The sequence below is a fragment of the Eretmochelys imbricata genome, chromosome 25, assembly GCF_965152235.1.
Source record: "Eretmochelys imbricata isolate rEreImb1 chromosome 25, rEreImb1.hap1, whole genome shotgun sequence".
In the NCBI taxonomy this organism is placed as follows: Eukaryota; Metazoa; Chordata; order Testudines; family Cheloniidae; genus Eretmochelys; species Eretmochelys imbricata.
Genome location: NC_135596.1, coordinates 14,439,224 through 14,456,846, shown reverse-complemented (window position 1 = coordinate 14,456,846; position 17,623 = coordinate 14,439,224). Strand labels below are relative to the sequence as shown.

Here is a 17,623-nt window from a genome sequence, read left to right as displayed (position 1 = left end):
GGGCACGAAATCCCCAGAGCCCGCAAAGCAGGACGTTGCGGGTGGGAGGTGCCCGCCCCCTGCCCGAGCTGCTGCCCACCTGCGTCTCCCCACGCCTCTTCCCTCAGACACGACGGACGACCACACGCTGCTCTGGCTCCTGAACCGTATCCGGCTGGGCATCCCCGAGCTCATCATCCAGATCCGGCACCACCGGCACACCAAGGTGTACGCCTTCTTCGTCACCGCCACCTACGAGAGGTCGGTCATGCCCCCCCATCCGTGCTGGGGTCGCTCTTTGGCTCGCTCCCACCCTGTCTTTGGGGAGGGCTGGAGGAGGGGAGGCATGTGGGTTCGTCCCGCGCCCTGCTCCGCAGCCACCCAACCTTCACGTCTCCCCCCATCTCTCTTCGGGGCAGCTTGCTGCGCGGGGCGGACGAGATCGGGCTGCGGAAGCCAGTGAAGGCCGAGTTCGGGGGGGGCACACGCAGCTTCTCCTGCGAGGAGGATTATATCTACGAGAACATCGAGAACGAGCTCTTCTTCTTTAGCTCCCAGGTGGGCACTGCTGGGCCAGCCCGGGGTCTGTGGCATTCGGGGGGGACCCTGGCACTGCAGTGGGGTCAGGCCTCCGCCCTGGCAGTTCTTCTCGCCTGCAGGGCCGGCATTGGTGCTGTGGAGTAGCAGCGGGATTGGGAATCCATGGGGGAGGGTGACTTTGGAGCTAAAGTCCTGGGCCTCTGGCGGGAGTTCTGGTTCCCCTTACACAGCCTCCCCTGTGTGCATCGGGCGATGCTGTTGGAAGAGATGTGGGGGGGGTGGTAAAGCAGGGGTCCCTTTGTGCTGGGCACCATCCCTGGGGCTCACCCCGGCTGGCATCACCACTCACTCCCGCCTCTCCCTGTCCGGCCGCAGGAACGGCAGAATATCATCAGGTACTGGCTGGAGAACCTGCGAGCCAAGCACGGGGAATCGCTACACAACATCCAGTTCCTGGAGGGGCAGCCTGTCAGTGAGTGCAGCGCCCGGCTCGCAGGAGGGACCTGATCTGACCCCACTGCCCCCTCGCGGCCCTGCCCATCTCCATCGCCAGCCGGGCTTCAAACGGACTGGCACAGGGAGATGAATAGCCAGCTGCTCTGGCGCCAGCTGCAAACAACTGGCTCGTCTCGTCTGACCCATTTCCAAACAGGCTGGGATGGTGGGGTGTGGGCATGTGTGTGCGTGTGTATGAACATGAGTGTCTGCATGTTTGTGTACATGCATGTGTGTGTCACATAGGCCGTGGGCCACGGCCTGACCACTTTTGGCTGGGCCAAACCTGAGTGGTGCTGTGGCCCCGGGTGCCAGGTCACGATGCCACTCACTCAGATTTTGAGGGTGCGGGGTCAGGCTGCTGGCGGGGGGAGAGTGCGCCGGAGAGAGTCAGAGGAGGTTCAGACGGGGGGAATCTGTGCCCCCACCTATAAATGACGCGTGGCAGCCCCCGTGCATGTGTGCATGCATGTGCGTGTGGCAGCAGGAGGCTCAGAGCCGTGGGCAGGCGGGAGTTGCTTATCCTGCAAGGACTGTCCGTGACTTTTGCAAGACCTAAATCATCCCCTGGCACCTGTCCCCAGCTCCCAGCCCTGGCTAGGGTCCGGGGGAGGGGGAAGACCCGTGTGTCTTCCTGGGCAGGGCAGCGTGGGTTGGGGAGGGGCAGGCCGAGCGCTTGGCCCCTCACTGCTCTCCCTCCTCACGCAGTCCCCGAGCTGGTGGCCCGCGGCGTCATCCAGCAGGTGTTCCCTGTCCACGAGCAGAGAATCCTCAACCGGCTCATGAAGTCCTGGGTGCAGGCGATCTGCGAGGCCCAGCCCTTGGGTACGTACTCGCCACCCGCTGGGGAGTTGGGTTCCCCCCACCCAAGGGAGGGACTGGTGCTGCAGCATAGCCATGAGCAGGGCCACTGCCAGGACCTGATTTCAGGGGTCAGGAGAGGGTCTGAAAAGGGCGATTTCCCCCCGGAATTGCTAATAGCCGGTCCATACACGTGTCCCTCGCCGGACGTGTCCCAGCCGTGCACGTGTCCCTTGCTGGTGTGCCCCATCCACACGCATGTCCCCAGACAGATGGGAGCACCCAAAAACCCAGACAGACACTAAACGCAGCCAGGAAGGTCGGTGCCCACTTTCCAGTGCCTGGCTTGAGAGTCGGGCTCAAGGCACTGGAGCTTCTCCTGCCCCCTCTCCGTCCGCCCCCGTGTCCGTTCATGGGCTCTGACCTGGCTGCTGACTCCTGCTTTCCCGTCGGCAGACGAGATCTGCGATTACTTCGGGGTGAAGATCGCCATGTACTTCGCCTGGCTCGGCTTCTACACCTCGGCCATGGTGTATCCCGCCGTCTTCGGCTCCATCCTCTACACCTTCACTGAGAATGACCAGGTGAGGGTGCTGCGCCCGGGGAAGGGCTGGGGGAGCCCCGAGAGATGGGGGTGGGGGTTAGACAGTCAGGCTAGGAACACTACAGTGGAGCAGGGAACTGCAGTACTCGCTAGTGCCCCCTTGGGCTGATGCTCAGTGCTGCGTCCATCTGTCACTTCATTACAGGAGTCAGGACTCCTGGGGTCTATTCTCAGCACTGGGATTCAGGAGGGCAGTGGAGTCGAGCGGTTAGAGCAGTGGGGACCAGGTGTCAGGACTTCTGGGTTCGATTCCTGGCTCTGCTGCTCATTGCTTGTTATTTGTAACCTGACCCTCATCCCTTGCCCCCGGGTCTGTCCCTCCCCCTCCCAGACCAGCCGTGATATCTGCTGTGTGGTCTTTGCCATCTTCAACGTCATCTGGGCCACGCTCTTCCTGGAGGAGTGGAAGCAGCGGGGGGCCGAGTTCGCCTACAAGTGGGGGACCCTGGACACGCCTGCCGAGTCCATTGAGGAGCCTCGCCCACAGTTCAGGGTGAGTGACGGCGGTGGGCAGCCCAGGGGAGCCTGAGGTCGGGGTGAGCTGAAAGCCCCTTTGCCTGAAGTGAAGTCACTCTTGATTGGCACCAGGCTATTCCAGGAGCGGGGCAGCTGTCTGCAGAGCTGAGCCAGGCCCTCCGCACCCACAGGGATCCCAGGCTCTGGCGGTGAAGGCTTCCCCATCAGCCAGTGCCCAGAGTGCGGCCATGTCCTCAGCTGGTGTGAAGTGGGGCAGTTCCCTGGAAGCCGCCCGAGCAGGACCACTTAGATCATAGAATATCAGGGTAGGAAGGGACCTCAGGAGGTCATCTAATCCAACTCCCTGCTCAAAGCAGAACCAATACCAACTAAATCATCCCAGCCAGGGCTTTGTCAAGCCTAACCTTAAAAACCTCTAAGGATGGAGATTCCACCATCTCCCTAGGTAACCCATTCCAGTGCTTCACCACCCTCCTCGTGAAATAGTGTTTCCTAATATCCAACCTAGACCTCCCCCACTGCAACTTGAGACCATGGCTCCTTGTTCTGTTATCTGCCACCACTGGGAACAGCCTAGATCCATCCTCTTTGGAACCCCCTTTCAGGTAGTTGAAGGCTGCTATCAAATCCCCCCTCATTCTTCTCTTCTGCAGACTAAACAATCCCAGTTCCCTCAGCCTCTCCTCATAAGTCATGTGTTCCAGTCCCCTAATCATTTTTGTTGCCCTCCGCTGGACGTTTTCCAATTTTTCCACATCCTTCTTGTAGCGTGGGGCCCAAAACTGGACACAGTACTCCAGATGAGGCCTCACCAATGTTGAATAGAGGGGAACGATCACGTCCCTCGATCTGCTGGCAATGCCTCTACTTATACAGCCCAAAATGCTGTTAGTCTTCTTGGCAACAAGGGCACACTGTTGACTCATATCCAGCTTCTCGTCCACTGTAACCCCCAGGTCCTTTTCTGCAGAACTGCTGCCGAGCCATTCGGTCCCTAGTCTGTAGCGGTGCATGGGATTCTTCCGTCCTAAGTGCAGGACTCTGCACTTGTCCTTGTTGAACCTCATCAGATTTCTTTTGTCCCAATCCTCTAATTTGTCTAGGTCCCTCTGTATCCTAATCCCTACTCTCCAGCGTACCTACTTCTCCTCCCAGTTTAGTGTCATCTGCGAACTTGCTGAGGGTGCAATCCACACCATCCTCCATATCATTAATGAAGATATTGAACAAAAGTGGCCCCAGGACTGACCTTCACACCAGCTGAGGATCTGAGAGCTGGGCTCTGACACTGACGAGAGCCAGTGAGGGGCAGTGCCCCCATCCAGCTGTGCAGGAGAGCTCCAGCACTGACGGCCTCAGCAGGCACAGGGGTCTCCCGGGAACTGTAGGGCAGATCCCTGCCTCGGTTGCTCCAAAATCCTGGAGGGATCTCCCCAGACTGGGGGGGAGGTGTCTGGCCCATGGGGGGTCACAGGCTGCCGTCTCCCCCACCAGGGCATCAAGAGGATCAGCCCGGTGACCAACGTGGAGGAGTTCTACTACCCGCCATGGAAACGGCTGCTCTTCCAGTGCCTGGTCAGCCTGCCCATCTGCCTCATCTGCCTCTCCTTCGTCTTCCTCGTCATGCTGGGGTGCTTTGAGCTGCAGGTGGGTGACGCTCCCCCCGGCCCAGCCCCGCCGGCCGCTGCCACGTGCCTCTCCTCCCGCCAGGAGCGGGCGCTAAACCCTCCACGTTCCTGGGAGCAGTGCGGGGGCATCACGAACCCCTGGATCCGTCACGATTCGGCCCAGCCCCAGGGCTGGTGCAGGCGCGTATGGGGTCTGGTCACCTCGGGCTTGAGCCCCCGGAACAGGAAGCTGATCTGTGCTGAATGGGGCAGGGCGTGGTGAGAGGAGACAGGAAGCTGTTTGCACGCCGGCGTGTGTGTGTGTGTGTGGCTGGGAGAGCCTTCCTGGGCGCGTGAGCGTGTCCGTGGAGGTGCGTGATGTGTGTACGCAGGAAGATTTGTGCATGTGTAAGTTAAATCTCACCTGGCCTGGGAGGGAGACTCTGGGGCGCTCTGCGGCTGAGCTTCCCCTTCGTCCCCGGCTGGCCGGCGTCGTGCCAGCCCCACGCCATGCTGGCTCCATGTCCCCTTCCTAGAGCACGGGTTGGGCAGAGCCAGGTGCAGGTGCCATCCCAGCAGGCTACTTACCACCCACCCTGGGGCTCCATCAGTGTCTCCGCGCCCTTTAGACTCCCCTGCCCCAGGGCTGACGGGGTCCCTGCCCCTCGTGTCCCCGCAGGAGTTTGTGCTAAGCATCAAGGAGCTGCCCCGGCTCATCCGCTTCCTGCCCAAGATCGCCTTGGCCCTCATCGTCACAGCCTGTGACGACGTCTACCGGAAGATCGCGTACTGGCTGAATGACATGGGTGCGTCATCGGGTGCAGGGGGGGCTTGCAGCTGCCACGGCAACAGGGTCGGGATGTGAGCACACTCGCAGCCCACTCTGTCCCCCACGATCCGGCCGGCCTCAGCCGAGCTGGGGCAGGCCAGCCAGCAGCTCCCAGGAAGGCCGTGGCCACCTCCAAGCTTTGCTGACTCAAGCTTGGGAGAAGCACTGGGGTTCTGGGGACTTCTCCAAACCCGTGTCCTCTGGTGTCAAATCCCCGGGCCCAGCGGCTCCTAGCAGGAGGTCCCATCCCGCTGCAGGAGCCGAGAGCCTGGCTGGGGCCACGCTGGTCATTTGCCATTGTAACACGTCCACACTTGCAATCCGCTGCATGTCCAGGGCTTGGAGATGCTCCAGCTCGTCTCAGGGGCTACTCCAGACTCGGGGATCCCAGTTCTCACCGGGGTCAGTGCTTGGGCCCAGTGGAGCGCGGCTGGAGCCGGGCACTGAGGGTGCTGGTTACTCCTCCTTGGGGCCCTGACTCACCCTCCCCAACCCCGGGCCTGAGTCTCTCTGTCCTCATTCCAGAAAACTACCGGCTGCAGAGCGCCTACGAAAAACACCTCATCATTAAAATGGTTCTGGTGAGCTAGGGCGGGGTTGCTGTGGAGGAGGGGAGGGAATGGACCCTGCTCCCCCCGTCCCCGGTGCCCTTGCTGGGAGCAGCCGCAGCGGTGCAGGGTGGCTACCGCAAGGAGTCTGCGGGAGAATCCTTCGACCCAGGTGACCCCAGCTCCGTGCAGCGAGCACGTCGCCCCCTGCTGGTTGGCAGCAGTGACCGTACCAGCCTGTGGCTTCCTGACAGCCAGGGGAGCCTCCCTTTAGCTCAGGCTGCACAGACCCAGTCTGTCACGGGGAAGGGCCCCGGCTCAACCCTGGCTGCCGACCGCTGTCCCCCAGGACTCCCCAGCGCCAGAATCCAAGCCTGCGGGGGAGACCCCTGCTGGTCACAAACACCCCGGAGGGTTAAGAACAAGTGAGGATCCTAGGGCTTGCTTGGGACCTCAAGCTGCCCCCAGGCCCGATGGGCATGAGTCAGCCGGGGGTGTGGGCTGGAGGCCCCAGATCCTGATCCTGAGGGGGCAGGGGTTCACTCGCTGTTTCACACTGACCCTCCCTCTTTCTCCCTGGCAGTTTCAGTTTGTAAATTCATACCTAAGTCTTTTCTACATTGGTTTCTACCTCAAGGACATGGAGCGGCTGAAGGAGGTAAGTGGCGTCTCCTCCCCGGGAGCCCGTGCTGGGCCCGGTGTGCGAGCCGGGGAGGGGACGGTGGGGTCCGTGTGGAAGTAACTCCAGCTGGGCTCTCAGCTCGGTCCCAGGTACCCAGCACCATGAGGGACCATTGCAGCTCTGTGGCCCCCTCTGCTGGCACCCACAGCCCCCTGTCGCCTTCAGACGGAGCTGTAGATGCTGCTCAGACCCACGGCTTCTCACGTCGCCCCCCCCCCCCCCCGAATCACTGGCCCCCTTTAGGAAGAGAGGCTTAACCTTTCCATTTGCTCCCGCTCCCATCCGCATGCTGGGCCGCCCTAAGCCCTGCCTCGATTTGGGGTCTCAGTTGATTTCTCCTTTTCGTTGTCTCTCTCTCTCTCTTTGTTTGTCTGTCCCTTCCACAGCTCCTGCTCATCTTCTCTCTCTCCCAAAGCCTCGTGCGTCAGCTCAGAGACGCTCTCCTTCCCTTCATCACCCTTCAGCTCCACCTCTTTCTCATCTCCTTTAAGGGCCTCCTGCGCTTTGGCTGGAGCCTGGCAGTGTCCAAAGTAGGAGGGGTGGTGGGCGGGGGCAGGCCGTGCATGCCACCCACTGGCCGATTCATCCTGCACCAGGGACCCTTTGGCCGCGTGGGTCCGCCCAGCTGGCTCAATAGTCTGGCGCTCCGCAGGGAACAGCCGTGGGACAGTTCTGGTCTCCCGGGGCGCAGGGGAGCCTTTGAAAGCAATGGAGCAATAACACAGGGCGGGAGGTGGTGGTGAGATCCGGGCCTTTCCCCTCTAGGGGGCACCAGCTCTGGTCTGGCCCCAGGGTGGAGGGACTGGCTGGCTCAAGGGGGCAGAAAATGGGACATGGGACCTTTCACTCTTAGGGCAATTGGTTGCAGGTGACAGGGAAGGAGGCTCCGTGTCTTTTGTCTCAAGGGTCCCAGTTCTGATTACACTCAACGGCAGCAGACTGAAATTTGCTGTCCTGTGCCGGCTTGTTGTGGGGTCATGTGTGATGAGTTTGGCGTGTCTCAGCCAGGCTGTCAGCTGATCAACACCGTACGATCAACTGCCACCCTGCGGGTCCCTTTCACCCCAATTATGGTGGGGTCCACTCGGACACTTTTGGGGAGTAGCTGAGCCTTGTGTGCACCCCCTGCTTGCCCCCCCCCACTCCCTCCCTTGCCCCCGGGGCGGGGTAAGCCACTGTAAAATAGCGGCTTGAGCCCAGCTTTGAGGCAGCGCCGGCGGGATGGAGACAGGCAGGGGAGCAGGTTCCCCAGATGTGACCCGCCTCCCTGGTGCGTCTGTCCCTTCCCCAGATGCTGGCCACGCTGCTCATCACCCGCCAGTTCCTGCAGAACATCAAGGAGGTCTCCCAGCCCCACCTCTACCGCAAGATCCAGCGGGGTGACCTGAGCCTGCAGAACATCCGCGACGTCTCCCACACCATCTTCCGCCTGCTTGCCCAGAGATACACGGCGCCCAGGCTGGGCCCCGAGCCCCGGCCTGCAGAGCAGGCGGCCAGGCTGGGCCCCGAGCCTGAGGGGGCAGGCGAGGGGCCCCAGGGGGAGAAGTGCCTCAACGGGGGCTGCGGCGTCCCCGAGGAGGAGGAGAAGCGGGAGTCGGACTCGGAGGATGAGAGCATCCTGGACTGCGGGCTCAAACTGAAGAAGGTGAGCTTCATCGAGCGGGCTGAGCGCCGGGGCCGGGAGCTGGGTGCCATGGAGGACGCCAGCTTCCTGGAGGAGGGCAGCCCCACCATGGTGGAGAAGGGCATGGACCCTGCTTCCATCTTTGAGCTGGCCGAGGATGAGGAGGAGACCGAGGGGCCCTCCGGCAGCCCCCTCCCAGAAGCCAAGGAGCTGGCAGTGACCCTGCGGGCTCGGCGGGGCCGGGCGGCTGAGAGCCAGGAGGAAGAGGAGGAGGAGGAGGGCAGAAAGCGGAACCGGGCCTCCTGGATTGACCCACCGGAGGAGAACTACTCCCCCCATCTCACCCAGGCCGAGGTGGAGAGCTGCATGAAGAAGTACGAGGTGAGGGGCTGCTGGGACAGGGGAGCCCCGTGTGCTGGCCCCTGGCCCCGAGGGGCTCCGTTCGAATCCTGCCTCAAGCAACAGGCGAGAGGAGGCTCTGTAATTGCCCATAGTGCTCACATCACAAAGCCCCCCTGGATCTACCCTGCTTGGTGCTCTCAGAGCCAGGGCTGGGATAGAGGGGGGTCAGGGCAGGACTGAGGGGCACTGGTGGAGCTGTGGGGGGCAGGGAGCCCAGGGCTGGGATAGAGGGGGGTCGGGGCAGGATTGAGGGGCACCGGTGGAGCTCGTGATTGGGGGGAGTAGCCCAGGGCTGGGATTGCAGGGGGGACTGTGGGTCAGGATTCTGGGGCATCAGGGTCTCGCACCAGCATGACTGGTCTTCCCTCTCCCCCCAGGACACGTTCCAGGATTACCAGGAGATGTTCATCCAGTTTGGCTACGTGGTTCTCTTCTCTTCCGCCTTCCCTCTGGCTGCCCTGTGCGCCCTCATCAACAACATCATCGAGATCCGCAGTGATGCCTTCAAGCTGTGCACCGGCCTGCAGCGCCCCTTCGGCCAGAGGGTGGAGAGCATCGGGCAATGGCAGGTAGGGAACCGTTGGGCTGGCGGCCGGGCCCCCATCCCCCCAGGGCAGTAAGAGCCACCGGGAGGGTGGGCACTCGTGTGAAAGTAGGGTGATCAGATAGCAAATGTGAAAAATCGGGACACGGGGTGGGGGGTAATAGGTGCCTATATAAGAAAAAATTCAAAAAAATCAGGATTGTCCCTATAAAATCGGGACATCTGGTCACCCCATGTAAGAGCCATGCATGGTGCTTTCAGTCCCAGGAGAGGCTGTAGAGGGGCGGGATCGTGGCCTGCTTTGTGCTGCCAGGGGACTAGCCTGGCACATGGGATCCCTGCAGGGCACAGAGCTGGCATGGCTAGGCACCCAGGCCTGAGGATCTGTGACCCTTGGAAAGCAGAAGAGGAGCCAGGGTCTATTTGATGCGGCAGGAGCCAGGAGGCTCGCCCCAGTGTCCTAGGCAGCCTCCGCGTTTACCTCCCTAGTCCCTCTGGTTCTTTCAAATGGATACAGGACTGCGCTTTCCTCAGCGCTGTGCCGTGCTCCACCCCAGAGGTGGCTGCATGTCTCCGGTGGGAGAAACGACCATGTATTCTCTGTCAAGAGCTGTATGGCGGGAAACATGAGTTACCGTTTGTTAAGGACTCGGCACAGGCCTTGCCATCCCGGAGCGTCCTTTGGGGCAAATCCTGGCCTTGCAGCCTCTCTGCTTCGCTCTCTTCCTCAGGCTCCCAGTGTCTGGGGTGGTGACTTGACTCTGTAGCTGGGTCACTCTATGCTCTCGCCCCAAACCAAGACCAAAAGACTCTTCAGCCCTGCTGAGCTCAGCCATCAGCCCCGTTCTTTGCCAGCAGGCCCCAGCAGCAACGGCCTGTCCTACTGTCCAGCTGCTGGCTCCTGGGCTCCAATCATCCAGGCCAGGTCTGCCCTCCTAGCCAGGGCCTCTTGCAGACGGGAACAGTCAGACAGTGCGCAGCCCAAGTCAGACTCCCAGCCCCCACCTCACCCATAGGAGCGGCCTGGCCACTTTCCTCCCCGGCCAAATGCTGGGCTGTCTTCCTCTTAAAGCTAACGCCCCCATACAGGTGTAGTGAGGTGAGGCTTGTCGACCAGAGTTGGCTGGCCCCAGCCTGCTGGCCCTTAAGGGGGCAGGCTGCCCTGTTACATGTGATTCTATCCAATGACAGGCAGGTAGGAGGACGGCTCAGCCTATGCCATAGGGCTAGAGCTTGAGTGGAATCAAAAAGGCCCCAATTTGATGGCGACTAAAAATGAGGAAGCACTTGTTCAACCTGTGGAACTCCCTGCCACAGGATGTTACTGGGGCAAATACCTCAACAGGAGGAGAGAGAGCTGATTAAGGATTTCATTGGCAGTGGCACGAGCTGCGAGCCCCCTGCACCAGGGGACAAGCTGGGGAGCTCTCTATTGCCACATTCGGTGCAGCTCAGGGGTCTCGTGCCTTCCCCTTCAGCATCTGCAAGGACCTCTCAAGACAATCTGCCACCCTCGGCAAAGGTTCAGTATGTCTCCCGCGTTGTCCTAGACCTAGGGTAGCAGATTTGGCTTGGCCATTCCGCCATCATGACAGAGGGGCGGCCAGGCCAAATCTGAGTCAGTGGCGTTGTGACCTGGTACACAGGTTCCCATGGCCACTCAAATTTGACCCAGATGCCCCTCCATGAGGGGGGCTTGGCAAGATGGGCTGGGTTCCCAGTTCAGTGCAAGAGCCGGCCCGCAGGTGGCGGGTGTGAGTGGCACATCTCATCCCATGGTGTTTGTCTTGCAGAAAGTGATGGAGGCCATGGGCGTCCTGGCCATCGTGGTGAACTGCTACCTGATTGGTCAGTGCGGCCAGCTGCAGCGGCTCTTCCCATGGCTCAGCCCGGAGGGAGCCATCATCTCCGTGGTGGTGCTGGAGGTACGGAAGTGCTAGCAGGGCTGAGGTTTGTTATTGTAGGGTCTTCTGAGAGTCCTGGGGCTGTGCATGTGGTTTGTTATTGCATGGTCTCTTGTTAGAGCTGGAGCAGTGCATGCTGCTTTGTTATTGTAGGGTCTGTTGTTGGAGCTGGAGCGGTGTATTTGCTTTGTTGTTGGAGGGTCTTTCATTGGAGCTGGAGCGGTGTATTTGCTTTGTTGTTGGAGGGTCTCTCGTTGGAGCTGGGCTGTGTACGTTGCTTTGTTGTTGGAGGGTCTTTCGTTGGAGCTGGAGCGGTGTATTTGCTTTGTTGTTGGAGGGTCTCTCGTTGGAGCTGGGGCTGTGTACGTTGCTTTGTTGTTGTAGGGTCTTTCATTGAAACTGGAGCGGTGTATTTGCTTTGTTGTTGTAGGGTCTCTTGTTGGAGCTGGGGCTGTGTACGTTGCTTTGTTGTTGGAGGGTCTTTCATTGGAACTGGAGCGGTGTATTTGCTTTGTTGTTGTAGGGTCTCGTTGGAGCTGGGGCTGTGTACGTTGCTTTGTTGTTGTAGGGTCTTTCATTGGAACTGGAGCGGTGTATTTGCTTTGTTGTTGTAGGGTCTCTTGTTGGAGCTGGGGCTGTGTACGTTGCTTTGTTGTTGGAGGGTCTTTCATTGGAACTGGAGCGGTGTATTTGCTTTGTTGTTGTAGGGTCTCGTTGGAGCTGGGGCTGTGTACGTTGCTTTGTTGTTGTAGGGTCTTTCATTGGAACTGGAGCAGTGTATTTGCTTTGTTGTTGTAGGGTCTCTTGTTGGAGCTGGGGCTGTGTACGTTGCTTTGTTGTTGGAGGGTCTTTCATTGGAACTGGAGCAGTGTATTTGCTTTGTTGTTGTAGGGTCTCGTTGGAGCTGGGGCTGTGTACGTTGCTTTGTTGTTGTAGGGTCTTTCTTTGGAGCTGGAGCGGTGTATTTGCTTTGTTGTTGGAGGGTCTCTTGTTGGAGCTGGGGATGTGTACGTTGCTTTGTTGTTGGAGGGTCTTTCGTTGGAGCTGGAGCGGTGTATTTGTTTTGTTGTTGGAGGGTCTCTCGTTGGAGCTGGGGCTGTGTACGTTGCTTTGTTGTTGTAGGGTCTTTCCTTAGAGCTGGAGCGGTGTATTTGCTTTGTTGTTGGAGGGTCTCTCGTTGGAGCTGGGGCTGTGTACGTTGCTTTGTTGTTGTAGGGTCTTTCTTTGGAGCTGGAGCGGTGTATTTGCTTTGTTGTTGGAGGGTCTCTTGTTGGAGCTGGGGCTCTGTACGTTGCTTTGTTGTTGGAGGGTCTTTCGTTGGAGCTGGAGCGGTGTATTTGCTTTGTTGTTGGAGGGTCTCTCGTTGGAGCTGGGGCTGTGTACATTGCTTTGTTGTTGTAGGGTCTTTCCTTAGAGCTGGAGCGGTGTATTTGCTTTGTTGTTGGAGGGTCTCTCGTTGGAGCTGGGGCTGTGTACGTTGCTTTGTTGTTGTAGGGTCTTTCATTGGAACTGGAGCGGTGTATTTGCTTTGTTGTTGGAGGGTCTCTTGTTGGAGCTGGGGCTGTGTACATTGCTTTGTTGTTGTAGGGTCTTTCATTGGAGCTGGAGCGGTGTATTTGCTTTGTTGTTGTAGGGTCTTTCATTGGAGCTGGAGCGGTGTATTTGCTTTGTTGTTGGAGGGTCTCTCGTTGGAGCTGGGGCTGTGTACGTTGCTTTGTTGTTGTAGGGTCTTTCTTTGGAGCTGGAGCGGTGTATTTGCTTTGTTGTTGGAGGGTCTCTTGTTGGAGCTGGGGCTGTGTACGTTGCTTTGTTGTTGGAGGGTCTTTCGTTGGAGCTGGAGCGGTGTATTTGCTTTGTTGTTGGAGGGTCTCTCGTTGGAGCTGGGGCTGTGTACGTTGCTTTGTTGTTGTAGGGTCTTTCCTTAGAGCTGGAGCGGTGTATTTGCTTTGTTGTTGGAGGGTCTCTCGTTGGAGCTGGGGCTGTGTACGTTGCTTTGTTGTTGTAGGGTCTTTCATTGGAACTGGAGCGGTGTATTTGCTTTGTTGTTGGAGGGTCTCTTGTTGGAGCTGGGGCTGTGTACATTGCTTTGTTGTTGTAGGGTCTTTCATTGGAGCTGGAGCGGTGTATTTGCTTTGTTGTTGTAGGGTCTTTCATTGGAGCTGGAGCGGTGTATTTGCTTTGTTGTTGGAGGGTCTCTCGTTGGAGCTGGGGCTGTGTACGTTGCTTTGTTGTTGTAGGGTCTTTCTTTGGAGCTGGAGCGGTGTATTTGCTTTGTTGTTGGAGGGTCTCTTGTTGGAGCTGGGGCTCTGTACGTTGCTTTGTTGTTGGAGGGTCTTTCGTTGGAGCTGGAGCGGTGTATTTGCTTTGTTGTTGGAGGGTCTCTCGTTGGAGCTGGGGCTGTGTACGTTGCTTTGTTGTTGTAGGGTCTTTCCTTAGAGCTGGAGCGGTGTATTTGCTTTGTTGTTGGAGGGTCTCTCGTTGGAGCTGGGGCTGTGTACGTTGCTTTGTTGTTGGAGGGTCTTTCATTGGAGCTGGAGCGGAGTATTTGCTTTGTTGTTGGAGGGTCTCTTGTTGGAGCAGGGCTGCTGCTGTTTTCTTAGCACAGACCGGCACAGCATTTGCTTTGGGGTGGGGCAGCTCAGTAGAACTGCTCCGGACGGGAATCAGAGGGCGAGGAGCCCAGGGGGCCGGTCAGATTTTGGGCTCCTAGCCCCATGCCGTTTCTAAAGCAGCCATGCAGTGCCCTCTGCTGGCACGGCCAAGACCCTCCCCACAGCTCTCTCTGCCCGTCTCCTCCCCGCAGCACTTTGCCCTGCTCCTGAAGTACCTCATCCAGGTGGCCATCCCTGACATCCCGGCCTGGGTGGCGGAGGAGATGGCGAAGCTGGAGTATCAGCGCAGGGAGGCCTTCAAGGTGAGTCCGGCTCCCAGGGGTCGAGCGTCCGCAGCTCGCACACCCCAGCCGCCCGGCTGGGTGCGCGGCGCGCGTGTGGGGGTGCCTCAGCCTAGAGGTCATGTCCCCAACCCCTCCCCGGTCCCCCCGCCGGTCCCCTCAGCAGAGGGGCCGGGGCTTGGGCGGATCAGTCGCTGGCCTGCCCTCTGGGTGCCGGCCCGGGCTGACGCACGTCAAGGAGCAGCCTGGGGGTTGCTCTCCCTGCCCCGGCCCCTCTTCTGCAGAGTCCCCCCCCCCCCGCCGCGGTTGCTTCTGCGTGACCGGGGCTGGAGGCCCCGACACCCCAGGGGAGGGGCACCCGGAGCCGCGCCGTGACGAGCGGGAGGCTCCCCGAGCCCCCTGCCGCGCCAGGCCCCTGCCGCTAACCAGCCGCTGCCCCCTCCCCTCAGAAACACGAGCGGCAGGCGCAGAACCACTACCAGCAGCAGCAGCGGCGCAAGCGGGAGGAGGAGGAGCGGCAGCGGCAAGCCGAGTACCACGCCCGCAAGGAGCGCGAGACCAGCCGGGACGAGGGGAAGCCCGAGGCTGCCGGGCAGGACCCCGGCCACGAGAAGAGCCAGGCCAAAACCAAAGGGGCCGGCGGCTCGTCCCATGGCTCCGAGAAGCCCAAGAGGCCCAGCTCCCTGCTGGCCACCAACAATGTCATGAAGCTGAAGCAGATCATCCCGCTGCAGAGCAAGTTCCTGTCGGGGGGCGGCGCCGGGGCAGCCAGCGCGGCCGCGGCCCAGTCCCCGACGGGCAGCGAAAACAAACTGCCCGGCTTCCTGAGCTTCAAGTTCCTGAAGTCACCGGAGACCAAGAGGGACGGGGGCACCGAGAAGGTCCAGTCACCCACCAAACCGTTCAACCCGGGCAAACTGTTCAACTTCGGCAAGTCCGAGGGAGCCGGGGCCAGTGGCAACGGTGCTGCCGCCCTCCCGCCGCAGCGGCCCGGCCCCTCCTCGGAGGGTGGCGAGAAGCAGCTGCCCGGCAAAGCCCACCTCAACGGGCTGGTGGACGAGGGTGGCGTGGAGGAGGGTGAGCTCAGAGCCGAGGAGGAGAGCACAGGCCATAAACTCTAACCGGGGGGATGGGGGGACAGCGGGCAAAGGAGTTACGGATCCCGGGTCTGTTCTTCAAGCAGAATTAGGACGTGCCCAGCCTGGCGTGGGGCTTTTAGGACACCTGCACCCCCCCGCGCCATCAGGAGAGTGGAGGTGGGTGCGTAAGGTGAGCGGTGGCCGTCCCATCCCCCGCGGCACGGGAAAGCAGAGTTCAGGGGCTGGGGGCTGTGGCGCCTTGGGCCTTGAGACAGGCAGCTTCTGCTCCCAGCTTTGGTGACGGGATCGGTGGCCTCAACTCAGTGCCAAGAGGCAGTTCGGCATCCTCAGGAGAGGGGCGGGAATGGAATCAGGGAGCAAAGGTGCGGGCAGCAAGGCAGGGTCGAGGGGTGCTGGCAAAGCCCTGGACTGGAAAACTAGTGGGGGGGGCGGGAGGGGCCTGCACGTCGGGGGGTGGCACTGCGTTGCAGAGGGGGCCCATGACACAAAAGTTCGAGTGACTTGACAGAGCATTTCCCATTGAAGATCGAGGGGCATTGGTGGAGCTGGGGGATTGGGGCTGGGCTAGCAGGGGGCTGTGGGTTGGGAGTGAGGGGCATTGGTGGAGCTGTGTGTGTGCAGGGGGAGGTCAGGGCTAGAATAGCTGCGGGGCTGTGGGTCGTGACTGAGGGGCAGCAGCAGGACCACAGGTGGATTTCTCCCTGTCTCCTAGCTGAGCCAGGACCTGCTGGGGCCCTGTGCTCTGGGCACGAAGTGCTTGGGGGGCAGGGGGGGTGTATGGGTGCTGTACGTGCACGTTCCCCGAGCACTCCCTGTGGTGAATCTACCCTAATGCAGCACCCAGAGCCAGGCACAGAAGCTGGCCGTGCAACCAGGGGCAGCCTGAGCTTAAAGCTAGAGGGGTGGGTCAGGCAGATGGGGCTGGGGAAGCAGAGGTAGGAGCCGCCCGCAGTGACCTTGCGCTCAGGAGCTCAGCTGGGGTGTGCTCAGAAGTCCTTTCCCCTGCGTCCCAGAGTGAGTCAGAGCCCTGGGGCCCTGCAGGCTCTCAGCAAGGACTCTCCAAAGCTCCCTTGGCTCCTGCTGAGCCCCTGGCATCTAATGCAGGGAAGCTGTGCCCCTGCGCAGGGAGAAGGTTATCTCCTTTCCTGCCAGCTCTGTCCCCCTGACTGCAGGCGTTCGGCCTTGGCCTGGTGTTGTTACTGCAAACACACACCAGAAGGGGGCGCTCCCTGCCTGCATCCTCACAGGGCTCAGCATTTGCTGCCACAGCTGTCCCAGCCCCTGAATCTGGCCCCCTGGGTCCAGGTCTTCCTCAATCCCTGCTACCCTGGCGCCAATTTCGCCATGACGGCCTGCTTGTGCGAAGAGTGCAAAGTGCACCCTTGTGCAAAGTGCCCAGTGCCCCAGGCAACAGCTGGCGATGGGCTGGATGAGCTAATGGGTCTTTCATTTTCCTAAAGTCCAGGGTGGCATGAATGGGGTTGGCGCCACACCCGCCTGACTCGAGTGGCAGCCATCCATCAGCCGGGGGATGGGGAATTTAGCTCATAGGCCACCCTTGTCAAAGTCTCTAGTCCCTTTGGCCAGCTGGGGATGGACAGCAAGGGGGCTCAGTGCTGCAAGATCAGGCCGGAGCCACCAATCCCCCTGGGGCTGGCAAGGTGTCACAAGCATCCCAGCTGGGGGAGCACGGCAGGAGGAACGGAGTGGGCGAGCCCAGGTACGGCTGGAATGAGGGGGCTGGGGGCACAGGCCCACAGGGGCGATGTGGAGGCAGAGATCAGGAGGAAGGAGAGGTGGGTCACCACTGAATCATTCACCCCTGCCTTCTCACCAGGCAGAAGCTGGCAGAATCCCATATGCACTAGATGCAGAAGGGAAACTCGCCACTATTCCATCTCACCGCTTCCAGAGCTCTCCTCCCAACTCTCTAGCCTCGAAATGATTTGATTTTTCCAGTGCAGGGACATCTTTCTGCTTGAAGAACAGACTGAGGGGTGGGGCAGCGAATTTGAGCCACATAATTTCCATGCATGGTCGACATTTGTTGCACTAAAAAACGCCCCCAACCTAACAGACTCTATTCCGTTCTTCTTTAGACAGCTTAAAAGGCGGAGGCAGGATCTGGGAGCTGCTGCCTCCCCAGCTTATGCAAAATGTTGAGCTTTACGGTTTCCAGAACAAAGAGCACCCTGTAGTTATTTCTTCAGATTTCCACTGGCAGGGAAGAAGGGTATCCAGCCCTCAGTAACTTTGGAAGAACTGGGACGTTCCTTCCCCCCCCCCAGCCCCGCAATAAGGAGCTTGCACATAAATGTCATTTCAGACTGGGAAAAGAATCCACTGAAGGTGGGGGGGCTCAGTGGGGTGGGGAAGGATAAATAACCAATGATCTTAGCAACCAAATAATTGCGGGGTCTGTGGAATTCGGGGTGGGCGGGAGGGATTGTCTTCACTTCAGCAGCGGGGAAGTTTTTGCCGTAGCTAGTTTATAGTTTTATCTAGTGCTTTCATGACTGAAATCTCAGAGAGTGGCTGAGAGCTCTGCAGGTCACCCAGCGTTTCAGCCACACTAGGATTAGCAATCGAGCTTT

At 59.9% G+C, this 17,623-nt stretch overlaps 1 protein-coding gene across 1 annotated transcript in view; it reads left to right on the top strand.

Moving 5' to 3' along the window:
• ANO8 (anoctamin 8) overlaps positions 1 to 15,050 on the top strand; it is a 29,536-nt gene extending 14,486 nt beyond the window's left edge. The window contains exons 3-17 of the mRNA XM_077805415.1: positions 108 to 240; positions 399 to 537; positions 895 to 991; positions 1,723 to 1,839; positions 2,272 to 2,399; positions 2,751 to 2,912; positions 4,391 to 4,543; positions 5,183 to 5,309; positions 5,858 to 5,913; positions 6,464 to 6,538; positions 7,854 to 8,567; positions 8,966 to 9,157; positions 10,926 to 11,057; positions 13,840 to 13,950; positions 14,379 to 15,050. Of these exons, the coding sequence (XP_077661541.1) occupies positions 108 to 240; positions 399 to 537; positions 895 to 991; positions 1,723 to 1,839; positions 2,272 to 2,399; positions 2,751 to 2,912; positions 4,391 to 4,543; positions 5,183 to 5,309; positions 5,858 to 5,913; positions 6,464 to 6,538; positions 7,854 to 8,567; positions 8,966 to 9,157; positions 10,926 to 11,057; positions 13,840 to 13,950; positions 14,379 to 15,050 (3,008 nt within the window). The remainder of the gene's footprint in view (positions 1 to 107; positions 241 to 398; positions 538 to 894; positions 992 to 1,722; positions 1,840 to 2,271; positions 2,400 to 2,750; positions 2,913 to 4,390; positions 4,544 to 5,182; positions 5,310 to 5,857; positions 5,914 to 6,463; positions 6,539 to 7,853; positions 8,568 to 8,965; positions 9,158 to 10,925; positions 11,058 to 13,839; positions 13,951 to 14,378) is intronic.
• The last annotated feature ends 2,573 nt before the right edge of the window (positions 15,051 to 17,623 follow it).